The following is a 22,536-nucleotide window of genomic DNA, read 5'->3' as shown; positions in this document are numbered from 1 at the left end:
ATACGCGTCACTCCGATGTGTTGAGCCTTCGCTTGTCAATATATCGCTTATACTAATAAAATCATTCTTCATCGCGATAAAATTAACTCAGCAGTCCCGAATAAAAAATATATATGCATAATGTTAAACAGCTGGTTAAAGGGCCTTCGATGAATATTCAAAACTGTCACCGAAAATATTGTGACGCCAGGAAAGGGATGTTAGGTGCTTGTTATCCATGATTAAGTACATTGCGGAAGGGCAACGCAAGCATGATTGCACTCAAGTGAACTTTAGGGATGAGGTAAGTGACTCAATGACTTTTAGGGGGAAAGTTTTATGACACTTTTCAGCACCTTGAAAATAAGAAAAAGCTCTTTTCTATTAAATTTATCAAATTATTCATCCGACAAATCTCTCCTGCATACTCGTTGGAAAATAAGAAGAATCGGAAGATAGAAGTTGTTGAATACATCAGAGCCTCTGGTAGCTCAAATTCGAGTTCAAATCATAGGATGTAAGAAAAATATAGTTAAAAAATTCAAAATAAAAATTAACTTAATTTATTCTTAATGGATTCATGAGAGTACCGAATCACTGGGGACTGCGTGAGTGTGCCCAAAAATCATTCTTGTTTAAAGAATTGACGAAAAAAGAGCTCAGTTATTGAAGCTCTGATGTAATTTCCCCGGGCATTAAACAAATTATCTGCATCGTTATCATACTAATAAGTGATCACATTGCAACGTAATAACTCTACGATATGAAACATAATCCTTTAGATTACCTAATGTCAGACAGACGCTCATTTACACAGGAAAAACAGCTGTTATTGCAGAAATATGCATAAATAATTCCCTTAAAAAAGAATAAATGATATTATTATTATTTTTTTAATATTTTCGAAAAATAATTTGAATTAAACATTTGCTTTTGGAAAGAATTAGTGCATGAGAAATACTTCATAAACCATTAGGACATCGGGAAAATAACTATATTACCTCGACTCTTGGTTACAAAAGCTAATAAAAATAACGAACTCATCCAACCAGAAGCCCTTTCAATTAAAATGTCTAATCAATTATATCAATCGATGGCTTAATAATGGATTTTAAGAACAGAAGGAGTTTAGTCATTAGGAGCCTGAACCTTGAGCCTGAAAATTATGTTTTTAAAATACAAGAAATGGAAAACTGACTAATATTTACTTAACTCAAGTCCAAAAAATTAGCAAAACTGTAAAATATTTGAGTGCATGTATAATTAAAATATTTTACCCTTTTGCCATTTTTTGGGCTAGATTTTAGTAAATAGTAGTACGTTTTAAAAATCTAGTTTTAAAAATAGTGCATAAGACATTTTTTAGCCAAAAAAGAATCAATTCCCTGTATCCATGAAAATGCTAAAAAAGATTACCTAAAAATTTGATAGTATGCTAAAAAAATTAGTTAAAATAAAGAAAGCTCTTTATTCATGAAAATAACAGAAACATGAAAAAGTAAAAACTAACTTTAGTATTGCGAAAGTGATTTATTTGCCACTCAAACTTTTAATCCTGTTGCAAGGACAATTGAATTTTTAAATCATGCTCCATGAAATGAAACCAACCGTGGACAATTCAAAGACACAAAAATCCAATAAAAACAAATAGCGGCTTATGTGAGGGATTAAAAATGATTACCAATCAACACTGCGTGAAATGCATCGGGATCATAGGTATTAAAAAAACATTCATTGGTCGATTTAATTTTTTTTATTATAAAAACCCAGGCAATTTTGTTTATTACTTCCGCATGAGAGAGCGATGAAAATTGACCAATCGCGGGAAAACGCTTTTCTTTTTTTTATTGCGAAGATTTACGAAAAAAAAGACCCTCCACCCACCTTTTCTGAGTGGAAAAAATGTACACCCTTCCCACTCTTTATTGCCACAGTAGTATCTAAAACGGTCAGGGAAGAAGAAGAAGAAGAAGAAGGAATGGGAAAAAGAATAAAAAAAACAATGTGAGGAATAAAAAGGTTCTCTTACCTGTTCCGTGAGGAGGCCATTAGGGCAATCTTTCAAGAAGCCTTTGTGCCTGCGGAAGAGAAGAAGAAACGAGAGTGAGAAAGAGAGGCGAATCAGATTGGGGAGATGAATTGGGGCAAGGGTTTGGGGGTAGCTGGAGGGGAAGGGGGGGGGGGCGGAAGTGGCGGGCTTGAGGATACAGTGTTGCCATCAGTAGAGATTCTATCTAAAGAGAATTTATAAATGCGATCATTTCTGAGATGGAGCCATTCGAGCAATACACGTGTTACGTGTCCAATAATGTTCAGAGAGCGCAATAATATAGTTATGCATATTACTGAGAATACAGTTACGGGTAATTTTGAATGGCTCTATATCAGAAATGATAAATCTTAGAGAAAAAAGTATGGTGACAATTTTGTAGAAAATTGACTGCTCTGCAATTTTGAACGAAGCAATTTTTATCGTAAAACCAACCGTTTGGCCGAAAAATCCAAAAAACTCATTTTTGTGACCTTTGACCTTGAATAAAAATTTTTGCACACACGGGATCGATGGGGACTTTTCAGGATTTTATTAGAGTGGTATTCCTAACGTTCCTGGAAATTTTCAGCTTGTTGGCAATGTATGCAAGGGTACCCCCTTTTTTTGGGCTAATTTGACCGGGCTAATAAGTTAACAATCCTAGGATTGATTTGACGCACCTCTCCATTCCGCTCTCCTATCCGCTAGCATTTTCATAGCGACATCATTCTTCTCATTCACATTATTTACTACATAAGTAGCTCATTCGGGACCGTCCTTTGCCCTTCTTCCCTTCCACGATTTTTTTCATCAGGCCATCATCCCTCATTATGAGACCAACTAAGTTGTCCAAATTATAAATGTATATTTCTATTTTATAGAGCCCCTGTATCTCTGTAGGGTACCCAGTGAAAATATGTTTGCAACTGACATGTAATAACGTTTTATGAAACACTTTGCGTTAGTTTGTTTACATTTTTCGAGGAAACCTTACCAAAGAGTTTCATAATATTTATAGAATCATCTCGCGAACGTGAATTGAACTAGAGCTCGCTTTCAAGTTGGCAAATAAAAACCAGAGCAACCGCCGACTATTAAATCAAGCGATGTGGTAGAGAAGACTTGAGAAAATCTGCACACGGAACTACGTCAGAGGTTGACCTAGTGTTTGTGAAGTTGCAGGAGGAACTTACCCTTCCCCTCACTGCTGCGCTTTTACCCAGGAGGTGGTCAGGAGGCGTGAATTTCAAAGGGATCCAGGATGGTGAGGTAGAGAGTGGTGTGCAGGGACAGGTGAAAGGGAGCTAAGTCTCTTCGGGACGTCATGAGTCTCCGGGATACCGCGGAGGTCGCAGCGTCCCGAAGCGGCACTTGGGAACAAGTGTGCCTTCGCCACTTGCGAGGCTTCCGTGACTCGCTTGGAAGACTATCCGCTCTCGAGGAGTGAGAGAAGTCCGTTTCAGGGCCGACAGAAGCGATAAATTGAGAGAGATATTTTGCCGAACGGATAGAATATGGGAATTAATTTTTACCCTGAACCTTAAAGGACGTTAATAAATGCAATTCGTAATTTCGTTTGAGCATTTGCTCTTCATTTTTAAACGGCTGGTGTCCTAACACCACCTGCCACGCGCCTTTTAAGGTGGCTTGGTGGTAGTATGTAGATGAAGAGCATCCCTCTGCAAAGCCACTATTAGGATACAATAAGTGTCTTCGATTTTACACGATCAATCAAATCTTTATCGGTGTATTTCCAGCATCAAAATTGCCCTCATTTATGAGGAAAAAGTTTTCTGAAAAGCTCAGCAATATTCAAATTATTTCCAGGGAATAATGACGCCTGTTTCACACAGTAGAAGGCAAAATATTTTAGTATGGCTGAAAAAATCTTTCAAAATCGTGAATACAACTAAGGCTCACTTTAAAGTAGGCCCATAACAAGTACAGGAACCCAATCTCAACCACCACCTGCTCTTAAGAGGACGTATCACTCCCGCTCGAACTTGCTTTTTCCGGGACGTTTTGCTAGCTGAAAAATTAAACTTAAGCTATCATCTTAAAATTTCCTGGGTCTACTAAGTAGACCCTTTTCAACATATGGCCGCTTCTAAAATTTTAGAATTTTACCTTTAGATATAACACCTTTACTATGGATGGATTGTAAAATATTGACAAAGGTCCACATGAAAAGGTCCTGAAATTTTCAAGAACGTTTAATTTATAGCTTAAAAGATAGTGTCAATTTTAAAGAAGTATGGAAAATTAAAGAATAAACTTTGTAGACTTACTGATATATTTGAAAAAGCACAACTAGGGATTCATAACACAGTTACATCGTCAAGTAACATCGTCGCTATGCTATTACCTGAAGATGTAACTATATCATGAAACCTGAGTCTTTCGTGCTTTTTCAAATATACTAGTGAACCTAACGAAGTTTATTCTTTCATTTTCCATGGTGGAAATGTTTCACACATATTTAGCCTGAAATCATCCATATTTATATTTTAAACAAATAAATCGTTACAGAACAAGCATGGGCGTACCCAGCGAGGGGCAGGGGGGGGGGAGCTGCCCCCCTAGAAGCAAAAATCGCATAAGTCTTTCAGCAAAATCAGTACTGAATTGAAACGAAAGTATTCAACAAATTTTCTTTAAACCCACGAAAAATGATACATATAGTAGTATAAGATATGTAACTAAAATAAAACAATTTTTTAAAGGAAATAATCCCATAAATCCCATGGCTTGCCCCCCCCCCCTAGTTATGATCCTGGGTACGCCCTTGAGAACAAGGTAGTTAAAGCCGGAGATAAGCATTCACTAAAATCAAGTCAAATGGTAGGAAATACTAAAAATATATGCCACACGCGGAACTACCTCAGATGATTGACCTAGTGCTTTAGTAGGAATCCCATACAGTTTACCCTTCCTCTGTCTCTCTCTCTGCGGTGCCTTTTCGTGCCCTGTGGTCAGCGGGCGTGATTTACAAAGGGTCTTCACGAAAGGAATGGGGAGAGGTCAAGAAGTGTGGGGAGGGGAGCAAAAGATTCCCAAGAGGTCACCGCTCGTCGCGGGAATGCAGAGGTCGCAACTTCCCAGATAGGCACTTGGGAGCATGTGTGCCTTCGCCACTTGGAGGGCTATAGTACCCCGCTTAGTAGTGTCTCTCTCTCTCTCCCCGACTCCGCCGAAGAAGAGAATGAGAGAACGGAAGATATCGGGGCTGCAGTGATTAATGCCAGCCGCACGGTTGTGTTCCGCACACGTGGTTCCCTTCGCCACTCCACGGGCCGTAACGACCAAGTGTCGCGCGGGCATGGTAACGCGGGCGCGCCGCCGAAGCGTGAGCAGCGCCACAAAAGGCTCTGACGGCAAATCTGGGAACTCCATTTCGCGTCGCACCATAAACCTTGGGAGGAGATTGAATGGGCTAGCATGAGTTTGGGACCCCAATCTGGAGGGATGCATTAAACAATTGGGTCAAGTGCGACGGTTTGCCGCCAAGCTTGTGATAACGTTCGAAAGAAGGGCACCGATGAAAATAATGGCTTAAGAGGGATCAGAGATCATGGCAAAAATAAACTAAAACGATAAGAGGACGAGTCTCGCCCACTTAAAGTTCCTTAGGAAGAATGGAAAATAAAGTAAATATTTGGGGAAATAAGTTGTGCCGTAAAAGAAGATGAAATAATATTTCTGGCGCAGAAAATCAAGCGTTGTGGTAAGAAAGACTCGAGAAAAGCTACGCACAGACCTGCGTCAGACATTGACCTGGTATTGCAGAAAATAATAAAAATATTCAAAGTCACTTGTTTGCTAAGCTACATTTTTTACTCGAATGTTAAAGTAATAAATACCGAGGAATCGGAGATAATTGCCAAAATAAAATAAAACAATAAGAGGGGTAACCCGCCCCTTTAATTTTCCTCATGGAAGACACTAGAGGAAGAATGGAAAAGCAAGAAAATATTTTGGGAAATAAGTTTATTGTGTCGAAAAAGAAGATGACAAAATACTTCTAAAGACGTAGAAAATCAAACGGTGTGGCGCGGAAGACTCGAGAAAAGCCACATACGGAACTGCGTCATGGGATTGACCTGTTGTGGAAAATACAAAATGAATATTCAAAAACACTTGTTTGTTAATCTAAACTTTTTACTCAAATGTTAAAGTAAAAAAAGATCCCAGCTCTTCTGTTCATTCATCGGTCACCTGCTGCTCGAATTTTCAAGCTTGTAATACGTTCAGAAGGGTAGCATCGATGAAAATAATGGATTAAGGAGAATAGGAGATCATGGAAAAAATCTAAAGCAATAAGAAGATGAATCTCGCCCCATCAAAGCTCCTAATGAAAGAAAATGGCGGAAGAATGGATAATCAAGCGAATGGTTTGAGAAGGTGTGTCGTAAAGAAGATGAACATACACTGCTGGCGCAGATAATCAAGCGGAATGGTAGGAAAAAATTGAGAAAAGGTTAACACGGAAACAGGCCAAATGGTTGACCTAGTTTTGCAGGAAATACTACAAACATTTTCAAAAATACTCTCTTGTTCATCAATATTTTTTACCCAAATGCTAAATCAAGACACACAAATACCAAAATAAATTCAATGTAAGAGTAGCAATTTTTACCGTACACGGATATTGGAGCTTGAGAAGTCTTTTTTATTTCTCTTGAGTTCTATGCTTAATGTTGGTTAATGATTTGGAGTATAGGTCTTAAAGATTGAAATTAATATTCTTGCCAACAACTCGGTATATTTATACATCTTTATCTCGGCATTAATGTGTGCTAAGGGTCCTCTTGAATTGTTATTTAAATTTTCCATTTCTGATGCTCCAAAAAATGCGATTCTGATAATAATTCCATAAATAAATCATCACTTTAATTTTGCCATCATCTTATTCAACAATTAAGACGTAAAAGAAAGAGAATTAAAGGATGCAAGCCGTGTAAAAACTCCAAACAGACAACATGCCTTCGCAACATTTTAACAAAACGTTTTTGATGGCTTCGATTTCTTCGCGTCATAATTATTTATAAATCAATTAGCCATTAATGGCACTTTTGATAACGCTCCCTACGTCTATTAATCATTTAATAGTAACCAAGCAAGCAGACGGCTCAAAAAAATCTATTACTTTTGGTAAATATAATTAATTGCTGGATATGATTTTAAAGAAGAAAAGAATTGAAAAATTGTGATGCATACGTGAACAGAAGAAAGAAAAAGATTTTCGGACGGAGGATGCAAATAAGTCGAAGATATTTTGTTTTGAAATTCGAAGTAATGAAAGGTATTTTTATAAGGAAAACATTTATCATTTATACATGGATCAACAAATCTTTCTTTATAAAAATATTTACACTTTCCTCTTTTTTCTATCAATACTGTTTTCAAAATATTCTCCACGCTTTTGGAATTCAGCGCTTCTTAGGTTTCTTAATTTCTTCTTTAAGATTCATTTAAACAAGACACACAAATACCAAAATAAATTCAATGTTAGAGTAGCAATTTTTACCGCACACGGATATTGGAGCTTGAGAAACAATGCGGTTCAAATGTACTCATTTTTTATTATTTTTTCAATTTAAAGGAAATTCGCCTTTGATAAAGCCCTAAAAATCAACCCGTAACATAAAAATGAGACGAAAATCTAATAACTCCCTCATATATTCCTTATTTGACTGATAATGATATCTGAGCCCTAAATTGGAATTTCCTGACCCTACTTTTATTTCCCAGTTGTCGTAGGTGCTACACATTTGTCACCACGAAATATTTGAGGGGGCTTCAGGATTTCGCTTGGGTGAGCGCATTTTTTTCCACTCACGTTTTCGATGCTCAGCTCTTCATAACAACCATCATGGCAACTCAAAGCGCGTGTGCCAAGAATAACTAACTCCTCTCTCATCCGGCTTAGCTCTGAACGCCCGCTTGTTTTTTCCGCTCGGGATTTTTTGCACGCCTTCTGTACATTGACCCTAATCTTGTCCTCACGAAAAAGAATTTATGCCCAGCAACAAGGGCTCTACGATCTCGTCGCCCGGAAACTGTTGGCTATCACGGTTTTTCCCCTTTAACTTAAGAGAAAAAAACACGAGGATAATAGGAGGTCCTTGCGCCGCTCATGTGGAGTAGGTGAATAGGTAGAAGGTAAAATATTAGTGTTAGAAAGGTGCCTGCCATCTGAAGATGGCAGTGTGAGTTTCAGCCAATTCTTATTTTATCAAATTCTAACGAGTTGGTATTCTGGTTTATATAAAAAATAATTGCCGAAAATAACCCGAATTTACTATTTGAAACTCTATTGCTTGAGTTATAACTTGCTTGGAGAACATTTCATTTTTAAATTGTATAAAAAGTAAAAACAGAAATATCTTACTTACTTATGACCGTTCTCGTGACCACATAAGAAATTTATTAAGGGTATCAAAATAAGCCATCAACAACTGAAAGTTTTTTTAAAAAATATGTTGGAAACCAAAATCATGCATTAAAATGACATAAATAAAAAACCTAGCGAAAACGGAAATAGCTGAGGGGTAATTTAAATCACGTCAGATTTCTTCACGTAGAGTCATTTTCGAAGAAGTTTGATGTAGATGTTGATATATTTATATTTGCTATATTTATATATATTTATTTACTATATTTATATTTATATCACTATTAAGATACTACTTTTTTATGAAAGGCGTAAATAATACCTTACGAGCATACTAAGCTCGGGATTTATTACGAAAAATGCTTTTTTCCCAAAAGTAACATGTTTTAAAAAAATAAAAAATGCGCTCTTGTAAATCACGAGATCTAGGAGATAGTTCCGAAACTCAGACAAGTTGCACATCTTGAGATGCATAAAAAATACATTCAGTTAGTTTGCTGGAAGTGAGGATGGAATTGGATCGCACTTAGCTTTTCTCTTTTGTGGATTACTCGTGACTCAGTTCCGTCACAAACAGAAACTACCCCTCGAGAACTGGAAATGAATATTCTGTGAAACTAATGACAACCTAGGGATTGCACGTGCAGTGCTACTAAGCTGCACTCTTGCAGGATTACAAATTAAGTACACCAAAACTACGAGTTCCTTTCGAAACCTGGCATAGACTCAGAAATAGTTCCAGAAAAAATGCGATCGCAATTCCGCATCTCATTTACGACTTGTCACGGCAAAACAATTCTGTGGATTTATCTTAAGCGCTATCGCTTCAGCTCAACCGAAGAAATGCTCCAAGATAAGTAGTTATTTGATTATTCTATCCTTTTCTCAACAGAAAATACGTTGTTATATTTGGGGCCGATTTTATAATACCTCGTTAATGTAAAAAATAACCTGCTACAGCCGTTACCGTAACTTGAGAATCATTGAAAGCTACATTAAAATAAAGTAATTATGAACAACGGTCAGTTATGCTAGCATCCTAAAAAGGAAGAATTCGTAAACTTCGGTTTCTGCACTCCGCAAAATTTTAAATAGATATTATAAAACCGGTCTTTTGTGCTACTTAATTTTATCACTGATATAATATTAGAACAGAAGCCGTTGAAAAGGAGCTGCACGATAGGAAATGGCACTTGTTAATGAAGGAAAAAAGTACTTGAGGAATGTTTAGTTTAAAAATGAATACGCACAAAATCTTATAGCTAATGTCAAATATTCGTGTATATAAAAAGAAACGATTTCCCCCATCCGGTAAAACAAAATACATCTCAATTTTTAAATTCACCCTTGTTGAGACAGGTAGCTTCTGTAAATTATCGTGGAATTTTAACCTTCGCATCGAGTTCATATCGAATCCCGTGAAAAACAATTCCTATTCACCACGCACCTTTTTGTTGCCACGCTTTTCAGGGGGTTTGCGTTTGAATTACCAGAGATAATTTCGAGAACAAAAAACCCGGTCTTGGAGCACTGAAGTTACGTGACTTTTAAGCGCTGCGATAAAAAAAAACGTATTTGAGTCCTCTGATCAAGTTTTTCTCGCTCGGATTAGTGGCTCAAACACAACCCTAAGGATCCTAATATCAGATGGCGATTAGGTTCATGGTGCTTGATATTATTATTATTACATATTGCTGCAAGTAGGCTATTGTCTGGTGGCAGCATTAGATTTACACACATGAATAACAAGTCTACATATCTAATAACAAAGTAAGAAAGAGAAAAGACACCAATAATATAAAATAATCCATCGATTCTAATATCATACAACTAACAATGAAATATTGACCAAAATAACCCATTTTAAAGCACTCCATCAAAATGCATTAATTCTGACGTCGTACAAATAACAAATGAACGTTGACCCAGCGTGAACATTGAGCAGAGTGAACGCGGCGGAATTTCGTGCCCTAAATTTGCTCGAATGTTTTAGTCGTTGAATGGAGGCGACCAGAAACATGAGATTGGAGTTGCTTGGGGGAATTGAAACGGCTGCGGATTGTGGTCCATTAACCCCTCCCCAAGGACAACCGAAGTTAAAGCATAAAAACGAGACTGTCCACGATAAACTTTTTATTTTCGCATTGTAGGATGGCGAAGACCCTGGACAAAGGATTTTCGGCTTCGAAACTTGCAGTTTTTACGACACTTGAGAGTTTGAGCGCGTAATTTCAGAGGCGTCTGGTTGGGTTGAGTGGAACGCCGATGGATAGAATAGGATGGCAATAATCCCTGAAAGGCGGTCAAGGGATGAATGAAGGGGACCTGGGAGAAAATACGAAGATAGAATAGTTGAATAAAGGAAAGAAAGGGCAAGCTAGTGAGTACACAAAAAAAGTGTGTCGAGTTAAATATGAGTAAATTCAATTTACGTGGAAAAAAATAAGCAGGAAAATATAAAGCGATTTTAGCCCACGCCAAGGCGGAAATGAAGTGCTCTGAGTTAGCGAGGAGACAAAAGGTTGCAACAAGGGGAAAATTATACTTTATATACTGATTTATTTGTCGGTAACTAGTGGAAGTGTGCAGCAACAAAATTATATACTTAATGATATTCCGGAAAGCTATCCAACTTAAGTCATTTCAACACCACATAGACGATATTAAGGGAACTGACTATAATTCCTGAACTCCTAACCTTCATTGCTTTGATGATGAGGTGTAGACTGTTGAGTCCACTGAGGTATTAAAACTGGTCGAGCTAAAAAGATGTATTGCATTATGAAGAATAGGATTTAAATAAAATTTTATTCAGCAAGTATCTTCCACCAAGTAAAACAAGAAACTATATTCACCAAATGGGGTGGTTTCCTATTATTTTCATTGCCTAAATCGAAAGATTATTCCTCATGGAGTACATATCAAGCTTTAGACTTTTAAATGACGATATCTATTTTCCGTGATTAAAGGAAAAGTAAAAATTTTCATGCGCGCGAAAATGCGACGGCTAAGTATGAATGCTGAGGAAATCTCGTGTGACGTCTTGCAGCTGCTGTGTGAGGCTACGAACGCCACTACGATGGAGGCTGCTCGCTGCCGAGCATGGCGGTAGCGTAGAGGTCCTCGCTAGCAGGTAGCGATTGGCTTAAATAAGGATTATTAATACCCTATCAAATGAAAAAAACTTTCCGACCATAGGCAATTTTAATAGGTGAATATTAAGAAATGTTTCCCTCAGCTCTGTGCCTCATGCATGCATTGGTAATATCAGACGATGTAAAACTCCTGACTACTCGTATAGAATCTAGGTCCCTGTGACGTCACGTGGAGTGGCATCGCATGGGCGCAAATCTGGCCTTTTTCAAATGAGGTTAAAATTGACCATTAACATTCGTCTAAACAGGGATTTCTAAAAATCAAATAATTTGTATATTATGAGTACATTAAAGGTGGGTAACGAATCGCAATCAATGCCTTTCGTTTTCTTTCATGAAGAAAACTACCTTATTCATAGAATATCCAGTCCAAAGATGGACCGATGTATTTCGTAATTAACTTTAAAGAACCACTCATAGATGTATGAAAACAATTCAAATACTAGCCTTCAACAATTACTATACGGTTATAGTTTGCGCTCATAAAACTTTCAAAGAGAGATCGAAACCTCATCCATACTTCTTTCATCAACAAAATCCGTCCAATGCGGGAGACATCCCGAAATTAATGCGAGAAATACGGCACACTCACATTTCACAGAGGTGGCAATATTTATTTATATGCGGGAATCGTATATATGAATCACCCTCGCGCGAAACCGAGAGAGGAGGAATCGTATTTCAACCGTGCTCATACATATATTATTTACGATTGAATCCGCTGACAATGTGATGGAGGGCAAAAATTCCGAGCGAGGCAGGAACGCGTTTGCGGAGGTTGCGCCGACAACAGGGGGGAGAGGGTCGCCGAATGAATGAGAGTGTAGAAAGACGAGAAAAAAATTGTGCGCAAAAAAGAGAGAACAAAGGAAGAAGAGAACGGAAGGGAAGAAGAGAGAGAAAGAGAATGAAAATAGCCGGAAGGGACAAAAAATTGTATTCATTACTATCAAAATGACGAAAATTCACCCCGGAATACGAGCATTAGTGGGAGAGAAAATAAAAGCGACTCCCCAAAATAATAAAAATGTGTACGCCTTTAAAAAAAAGCTTATGACTTTACCTCGGTTGCGTATTTTCTAAGGGCGCAGCAAAAACGTTTTACTTTGACGATAACAATTCAAAAGAAAGGGGCCAGAAACAAGGAATCGTATCCCGGGGGATCTACCTAAAAAAAAAAACTATTAAAACACACGAGGTGTATAATTAAATTTTAATTTGAGGTGAAAATAGGCGTAGATGAATTTAAGTGGTGAAATTAAAATGAAGGAAGGAGAAAGAATATACTTCCACGTATTCGGTGATCGCATCAAAACAGAAGGCTACTCGAATAGCATATATATTTTATTTGATGTATTCAGCTATCGTTACATCGCAGTTGAAAGAAAATATTGAATTCGGAAATTCACTATTCACTATTGAGGAAATATGTGCTCTTTTTGCAGATAGAAAATTTTGATTTCATTGCGAAAAAGCAAAGCACGGAACATACAGGTCGATTTATGAATTCACATTTATGTCTACAATATTAACAGCTATATGAAAAGACTGTATTCCGATTTCCATTTAATAAACACATTATAATTTCGACCTCAGCATTGATATTCAAATATATGAAACATTTTGAGATATTTGAATATAAATTATTAATATTTTTTGAAGTCCTCGAGTTTTTTAAAATCAATAATCCAGGTACAGCTCATATCACTTTTAAGTATAAAACGACACATATATTCTATTTGTAATCGATTTCACGAGTAATTCATTGAACAAATGAGGCGGAGTTAGCACAATGGCACCATCAGTATTTTTAATTTTTGATGGCCATATTTCCAAAAATATATTACACTGAGAACAAAAGTCTTTATACAAGTATTCACAGCTAGAACTATTCACAACTCTTTGGAGAGGAATAAGAGGGGAACATCTTAAATATCATTCAGGATACTAAAATCCAATTTATTTATCAGTGAAACCTTATTGATGCTACCGATAGGATGTGTTGAAAGTAAACGGTGAGAGAATGAAACGATGACGGGAGAGGAAAGTAGGGGAAAAGCTATGATAGGAAAAAAATCATTGCGAAATCACACTGGGTTACATATTGGAAAAAATGGCGTCACGCATAATGAAATACTTGAAAGAGAAAGTACTGCTTTCACAGTTTTATATCCACTGGACCATGTTCCCATCAACTCGATGATGACGAAAATGGTCGATACCTAGGCTTTGTTTTGACTGTATAATGAATTTTCTAGTGGAAACATGAATAGCATCCCTGAATAATGTATGTGCCCCTGCATGTCCGCCTATTAGCATGGATTCAATTTGTACCATAGCGTACCTCCAACGAGATACTCTTTTCTTCTTTGATGACGCAACGTACTCCCTTCAATTAGACCATATGTACACTCCTTTCTCACGGCATCTCTTATCGGCGACCGTGAGGTAATGAACGAGAGACATGGAAATGAATCCGAGTCAAAGGATTCCGTCTCCTTTGCAGCGGAGAAAATCCATCCGTTCGCAAAACGTATTCCGGGAAGCCTAAGCAGGAATACGCTCGGGTAAGGGAAGGTAGTCGGTGAAAGGATAGCGCTCTCGGTCGAGACGAAAAGCGAAAGGAAAGATATTTTGGCTGAATAGGGATAGGGTTGATAAAGTCATATACTTGGGCTTTCATTCACGAGGCTAATTTTTTTCTTCATACACTTTGGTAGGGAATTTGCCGGTTTTCTTTCGCTTCTCTGACTTTAATTCTTTACAAAAAGTTTAAGAAAGTTTTAATTTAATTGATATATACATATCGATGGCTTAGTTCTAACATTTCGTATCTCAAATTCGGCCGGTTTGAGACATGTATATTAAACAAAGTGCAATGACATTTAGAAAATAAAACTCAAGCAAAAAAAAGACTTTGTTTGAAAATTTACGCTTCTTTTTCAGTTTTATGAATTTTTTCTTTTTAATTTCAGTGTACAATTAAAATATAAATAGTTTCTTTTGCTCTCCTGAAAAGTTGCTACTTTTGAGATACGTATTTAAAAAAATTAGCCATCGATATATCGTCCACCACAGAAAAAAATAAATAATGGTTTAAAATCCGAAGACTCGAGCGTGATGAAGAGGAATTGTTCCATGTTGAAATAAATACTTGCAATTTTCCACGGTCATAATATTTATTACGACCAAGGTTTCAATGTTACAAGAAGATGATGCAGTAACATTGAAACTAAGATAATATATTTTATAATCATGGAAAATTGCAATTATTTCTTTCAATAAGGGGATCGTGATGAAGAGAGTGTTGGCTTCCCATACCGTGGGCTCGGGTTCAAATCCCGGCGGTGGCAGAGAATTTTCAGTTACTGCCCGATCCCTGCTTGAATGTTGTGTGGAGAAAATTTCAAGCCCAACACTCCGTCCGTCGGATGGGACGTAAAGCCGTGGTCCCCTTGGCGCCTTTCGTTAAGAGCAGGCTAATGCCGACGCCGGGTTTCTCTCCAACCTTCCTTACCTACACTTCCCTCATGGCGCAAATGACCTCAGCTGTCGGTCGCCTCCTCCAAATACCATGCCATCTTTCAATAAATGATGGAGTGATTTAATAATCGTAGGTGATTCATTGCCCGGCCAAAGCTATTAGCCTCCTCACCCACTCACCCAATCATCATAGAGCCATATCATCCTACGGCTGAGTACTAGAGAATAAATACCCGACCCACCCTACTCGGCATGAATGAGAGTGGTGAAAGGAAATGACGTTGCGAAGACTAAAGGGAGAGCAGAGTTGGGTGGTTGGGAAGGGGCGAATGTGTGGATTAGAATAGGAGGGTACGGGAGGGGTTCTGCTGGAGTGGGGCCCGCGGGGCAAAGGCTCGAGAAATAAAAATGAATGAAAAGGGAATTGAAAGGAGAGGGCGAGAGCAAACGGGAAGAAGAGAAAGCGAAATGAAAAAGGTGGGCTTCAATTAAAATAAAAAAAAAACACGGAGCCGCCTCCTCGCCGCGGAGTGAGCGGAAAGGATTTCGCCAATTGCTCCATCCTTTTCTTTGCGAGGTGTGGAAATTGTGAGCAGGCAGTGTGCATGGAAAAATACACCGCGGGGGAAGGTGACAATTTCGCCGGATATTGGCCCCGGGAGCGATGCGCCCAGAAAGACCCATCCCCCCCAGGGAGTCTCTCACTCTTCCCTTTTAAACCATAGAGCCTTCGTTTTTTTTTACCCTTCTACAAAAGGGCGTTAAAGGGTGCTGACGTCGTCTAGGAACGAATAGGGTCCTTCCACTATAATTTTTATGTTGAGACTTAAACCTAGAGTTTCGGATTTCGTCGTCACTCTACAAAAGAACTGTAAGATTCCTTCCTTATTTAAAAAAAGGAATTTGAGAGATGCAATAAATACACAACTACTATTCCTACTTTACAATTTCAACCGAAGAATTCAGTCTCCCCTCCTTTTATCCCCGTTACAAGTTAATTACCTCGATTTCCCGTTCATATGCCTATTTATCCTATTTATTTCCTATTCCCCAAATTCCTTTTTTATTTTAATAATATATCTTCCCTATTACGTCGTTCGTTGGTCTTTCCTGATGATCTTTCACATCGATTCCCCTAATATATCTACATTCCATCGCAGTACATCACGATTTTTCTACATCATAATTTAAGAGATACTTTAAAAGTATTACGCTTTTACGAAAATATGGTGTGTCATAGTGAAATTAACAATGGGATAGAATGGCCAAATAGAGTTGCCTTCAACTTGCTTATGATGAGAGAATCACCCCAGGCTATACTTCCTGCAGTAATATACGCACTATCCGCTGGGTAAACAGAGAAAATAATGCAGAGATTAATTTATATGAATGATTAATACTTCGGATCCATTCATTAATAAGTATGAACGCAAACACCAATTGAAATTGAATAAATATTTTACATATCAAACCTATGTATTTGTCCCCAAATCCTGCAATTTCAATGAAAATATAATGATAAAATTCACGTGGAAGTCAGGTTTGTTTTTAAATAATATGACCTAAGTGTGAAAGATAGCTTCTTTTTTTTATATCTGCGCAATTAAGTCCTCCTAAATTAGTGGTTCAAAAAACCGAGTTCTTGTACACAACCACGATTTACTTTGACAAATAGCACTAAATCTAACGCCGCTTTATGAGGTATGGTCACCATGCCATGGGAGCAAGAACTTTTATTTGAACAAGCAGGCAATAATATGGTGCTGAACTCAAAAATAATAATGAACTGAACGTCTTAAGTTTTCTCAGCTGACTAACTTCCGCCATGTCTGGGTTTCTGAAATAGAAATTTTAAACCAATATCCATTTTTCAAACTGTTTTTTTTTCTGCCAGTAAAAATCTCTACTCAGAGAGAATAAACCCCAAGATTTTCCGGAAACAGCGATTTCTTCAAATTGGCGATAGAATACCTAAAAACCTGTGATCAAACCGTAATTTATTAATTTTAAGCATCAAACGCACCCGCAAATGAATATTTTTGTGCAATTTTTAGTCAATATCCATTTTTAATAATGTGTTTTGTGCCATTGATAATCTCCTCTATGAGAGTTAACCTTCCTATTTGACGAAAACAATGACTTCCTAAATTGATGGTAGAACATCTAAAACAAACACTGTCATGATAGCGCAATCATGCAGTCTTTTATTAATCTCATTATCAAATGCGTCCGAAAATGAATATTTAGGTTCATGATACCTCGCAACTCTTTTTTTAAGACTGAGAAATTTCACAGTAGAAGATCGGGTGTCGTTGAGTAGTTGAAAATCAAGGAGGAAAGGGAAAGAGGAAGAGGTCGTACTCAGAGATAGTCCCGCGAGCGAAAGAACAAAGCCTCAACGAAGCAATTTCCTCGAATTTTCCGCAATCCTTTTTATATTGCGTGGGCGAGAGTTTGATTCCATTCCCACCCCTTTCCCAATATTGTCCTCCTCTCCCTCCGGGCTCCACCGTCCCAACCGTTTCACGATTAAAAAATTTCCCGAATTGATGGAATTTTTTTCGTTAATTGATATTCCGTCATTCAAATGTCGGATGGAATTCATCATCACGATTCTTCGTTTGATTTCGTTTTCACTTCAATTGGAATGCGGCAGTTAGGGAAGCGTCACGCGTTATCCATCCTTAATCAGATTTATATTCAAGTTCCTCACACTGTCACTCACCTTCAAAATAGGGATATGAACTGGGTAAATAGCCAGAGAGGAGACTATACGTGAATGGATGTTTAAGCGAAGTTTTTCATAAGTACATATTTATTTTTACAATTTTATGAGATTTACAATAGCACAATATAGTGCTATTATTAGAGCAAAGGTGATATGACGTGTAATAAAAGACTTTGAACATACATGAGAATACACTTATTCAAAATGAAATTTTATCAATAGCTAAGCATTGAAAATGTCATTCCTCAATTAAATATACCGCCCCAAAGATCCCCACTTACCCTACTCACTTTTCTTTATTTCATTCAGGAATTATACCGCATGGATTCGGGTTACCAATAAAGCCATAAATACCTGGCTATTTTTATCTAATGTGCAAACTTTATTACTCTAGATATTTTCTCCGAGCGATTACTACCTACTCGAAAATACTACTTCACTAAGTCAGAGATATCTAACGCGAAGGCAGAATATTGAGTTAGATATACCGGCCAAAATATTAAGTCTTACTTATCAACCAAAGAACAATTACTTTATGAGGTACATTAGAGAATAACTACGAAAAATAAAATATATAAAAATAAACCCAATAGAAGAGATAAAATCCTCCTCCCTATGATGAAATCATGCTGAAAGATAGAATTAAAAGAAACGGTTGATAACGTTGACCAAAAGTAATTGATAAGTTGGTTTCCTATTTCCATGAGTTTACATCCGCCCAAGAGTATAAAAATCCATATCCCGGCATACACACCATGTTATTTTCTACTCGTTAGAAAAGGCCCTCACATGGTTGTACTAAGCAGCTGTTTGTAATTCCCACAAAGACTGATACTTGGAGAGCAGGACAAAATTCAGCTGCATAAGGTGCACGTGTCGTAGGATACTGAATGCATGATTAAAAGGTGGAGGGACAACCCAAGGGGCCTCGCTTAACCCAAGGATGGATCAAAGAATCACGGGAGGCATGCAAGGCCATGTCTCGGGTCGGGGGACGCAAACAAAAGGGTCCAGCACAAAAGACCACGCCACGGAACCTTTTCCATACCTCGAATTCTCATGCACCGCTCCATAAAGGTATCCCTTGCTTGCATTCTTTGCCTTCACTCGTGGCAGATATGGCGCAAACCTCCTGAGGCGACTACTGCCTTCGCCACACTGGATTCTACGCTAAATATTCACGCGCGGCTTAGCATAAGGAAGGACATGATCTCGAGAGACATCTCCCGGAAAAATACTGCATCCGAGCAGCGCAGATTCACGTGCGAAATATAGAGAATCGCCATGTGGGAATCGAAGAAGCAATCGCTCTGACAAATTAGGTCAATTTTAGGTCAAGAATATTTAAAAAATGGTTTTGCATCGAGTTTTTTGATTCATTTAACTTTGGTTCCAAAAAAATATATCTCTAATCGAAGAAATTCATTTCTGTGACGATTAGATTTGATCAATAATAATTCTAATTCTTATCAAAATATTACACCGATTAAGATAAGGTGTGCATGGAGTTATTACGAATTACCGGTATCCCATATTGAAATTCCCTTATAAATTCACAATAAGGCCCCACCCCTTGCATTCCATCTATAAATCGCATTCTCTTGCTTTCACTTACTCTTTTACCCAATATTCTTCCCCCGACGCGGTTTCTAGCATCCCCTCTCTTCTCAGTACATACTCGCTCCGTCCAAATCCTCTTTCTTCTTCGTATCACGTCTAAAATTTTCCTCCCCTTCCTGGACAGGTAATACACCTTTTCGTTACTCTTCCGATCCGTCCTCTTTCCCTTCTCCATTCTCCTCCACATTCACACCTCGAACGCCTCCAGTCTATTCTCATTCTTCATCAGCACGATAAAGCGCTACACTCCTGAAAAGTCCTTTCACTAAACTTTTCTTTAAACTCATTTATAATGATCCTTTCATCAGATCTTTCTAATTCATGAACGCCTCCTTTGCAAACGCAATTCTGTTGCTCATCATTCATATAAAATACAAAAATTCAACGAGTCATATCATATTCATTCGTTAGAAACAATGCTACTGTTGAGGTGCTACGACGTCCAGATCCAGGCGCTAAAGCATACTCCTTTGATAGGCAGTTCCGTAAAAGTGCAGAGTAGGGCGTCTTCAATTTTAAATGAACACCTACGCTATTAATTTGAAATGCATGATTATACCCAGTGGCGTAGCTAGGAATTTGCTTTGGGGGGCTGGGAGGGCCAGGAGGGGAGTGTCCCGTTATCGCAGGGCGAGCGCACCCTCCCTGACTCCTTAGTCACCAGTTGGTATTCAGTGACTCGTCTCAATGCCATTATATTAATAAGTGATCTTCTACTTTAAGCAGATGCAGTTAATACATATCAAAACTAGACAAAAGTTTTAAATAATATTATTTCTCTGAGGCTTTGGAGGCAAATCTATCCCCCCATAGTACCTGATATATATAGAGAATTGAGAGCAAATAAATCAGAATTATAATAATAATAATACGTCTTTATTGGGCGAGATTGGGACTAGAAAGTCCCATCTTCCTTCTAATCCCTAAGGCAGAGCACGAGACTTTAACGTCCTGAATAACCAAATTATGATCGATTGAAGTCTAATATCGCTTATATCAAGTAATAAATTGCATTACCTGCACTCTAAATAGTAAAAAAAACATTGTTAATATTTTTGGGCAAATAATTTGCAATTATCGGCAAAATAGACATTGCTTAAGAAGAACCTTCTTTATTAATTTCAGGCGACGTTATAATACGAGAACGGAGAAACGAGGTTTGTTCCGTTTTAAGAGCATCAAGACGACGTATCACTTCCGATCAACCGTATTTTCATCCCGTAGTAAATATCTCTTGAAATTTAATATATCATCTTGAAAATTATGATTGCAAAGAAGTGACCTTTTTACAATCTTCTCTACAACTCGATTTGCTAGTTTCCTTCCTTCATTATTTTTTCAAATGTATTTTTTATCTTTGCAATAAAGGAAGATTAGGAAAAAAAGGTCCACTACACACTCAGACATTTTCATGGTGATTGCGTAATTTTCAAACCTGTAATACGTTGCAGAAACTACACAATATTACCGGCCGTAATGAAGTAATGTGTCCCCTCAAGTGCCATTTATTTTTCATGTCGATTTTTCACCTGTATCCTTTATGGACCGTATTTTCGATATTTCACATGGCTACCATGACTGAAAATGTTCTTTTAATTTTTTTCCTAGCAAGAATGTTTACGTAGTAAATATTGAATGAACTTTATGAGAGGAACCGACCCCAGCAATGCGAATTTGCACTTCTTTGGGAATTGAAATATTAAACTAATGTTTGTCTTTGGGACCACATGAGATTCTATATTGAGCTGACAGTTTGAAATCCAAAACTGGTGAATGAGTAAGCCTTTTTATGTTTTCGTCAAGTTTCGTTTCGTTTTAAGTGGCTTTCGTTAGTTACGTTTATTAATATACCCGTCCACCCTGCAGCACCCTCATTGATTGCTGGCAATGAAGTTCTCAGTGCTTTCAATGCATCAAAGAACTCAAAAACCTTTTTAAGGGGGTATAAATACAAACATTAGACAGAGAAGTTCATTGTTTTCAACATTCGAAGAAAACCAACAGAAGATTTTCATTACAACACAGGATGTTAAGACACCACATAAAGAGCATTAGATACCTCTCACCATACTAGATAAAACGAAATCTGCCACCATCGGGTGGGCATTACGCAGTCAGGAAGCAATCATTGGATGAGACTGCGAACAACGATACAGTAGACCTGTGTAATCTTCTATAAATTGTTTACGATATCTCCGTTTGGGGACCATTTCAAAGCCATGTTCCCGTTCGTTTTTTTGCCCCAATATCACCTAAGAAGGACAAGGACGAAGTCCTTTGGTGACACTCCCCTTCCACAGGTGCGGCATTACGCTTCCAACGAGTCCGTATGCAGATGAGATGCAAATTTCTTGGTGTTGTTCGGCTGAACAAGGGAGTGGAAGACGACGGGGCCTGTGTACACAACGAGAGAGCGTTTTCGGCCACTCTAGGACCAGCCCCGAAACTTTATGCACGGACCAAGTTAAATAGGCCGTGGAGGAGCATGCACGGTGGTAGATGAGAGCATTAAAAGAGTTGACCCTATTACTCAAGTTGCATTAGCCTTTTGAGAATAAACTATGAAAAGGGGCCATTTTCAGAATCTTCAAAACTCTCCTAAAACCTCTATCATTTCTCACGCATTAAAATGCATGAGAAATAATAGAGGCAATTTTCTTTTTATCTCCAACTGAGATTTTTCTTAGTTGAAAAATAAAAGGAGCTTTCGATCTTTATATTCTAAAGCATATTGTTTCCAAAAATAGGCCAACAAAAAAGCCATCAGCGAATATTTACAAGCAATACTAAATTATTTGATAATATTTTATATCAGAATAAGAAGATTTAGCTACGTGTAGTCCAATGAATAAAAGCATTTAGGATATATTGATTCCATTGTAATTTTATTCAATTATGATTAATCACATGAAGTATAAGTTTCATTTCCTAACTTTTCTAGCACTTGTGAAAGCATAATAATATTTTCGTAGAATACCGGATGGGGGTCTTGTTTAACAAGACTTTTTACCTGATCTTCACATAGAGCTCTTTAATTCCCCATTTTATAATTGATATCGGCTCTCCTGGACCTAAAATAGGCGTAGTAAGTAACGTTATATCATTATAAATTAATTCATACTTTAAAAATAATTTACGCACCCAG

General features: G+C 37.6%; 1 protein-coding gene across 2 annotated transcripts in view; it reads right to left on the bottom strand.

Moving 5' to 3' along the window:
* Nucleotides 1-22,536, bottom strand: part of LOC124158960 (frequenin-1) — a 733,415-nt gene that overhangs the window by 58,347 nt on the left and 652,532 nt on the right. For both annotated transcript variants that reach the window (XM_046534399.1, XM_046534400.1), the window contains exon 3: nt 2,009-2,057. In XM_046534399.1, coding sequence (XP_046390355.1) covers nt 2,009-2,057 — 49 coding nt within the window. The remainder of the gene's footprint in view (nt 1-2,008; nt 2,058-22,536) is intronic.

This window comes from Ischnura elegans, chromosome 5, assembly GCF_921293095.1.
Source record: "Ischnura elegans chromosome 5, ioIscEleg1.1, whole genome shotgun sequence".
Taxonomy (NCBI): domain Eukaryota; kingdom Metazoa; phylum Arthropoda; class Insecta; order Odonata; family Coenagrionidae; genus Ischnura; species Ischnura elegans.
The sequence above is the reverse complement of the archived record's forward strand: the minus strand, read 5'-3'. Positions and strand labels throughout refer to the sequence as shown.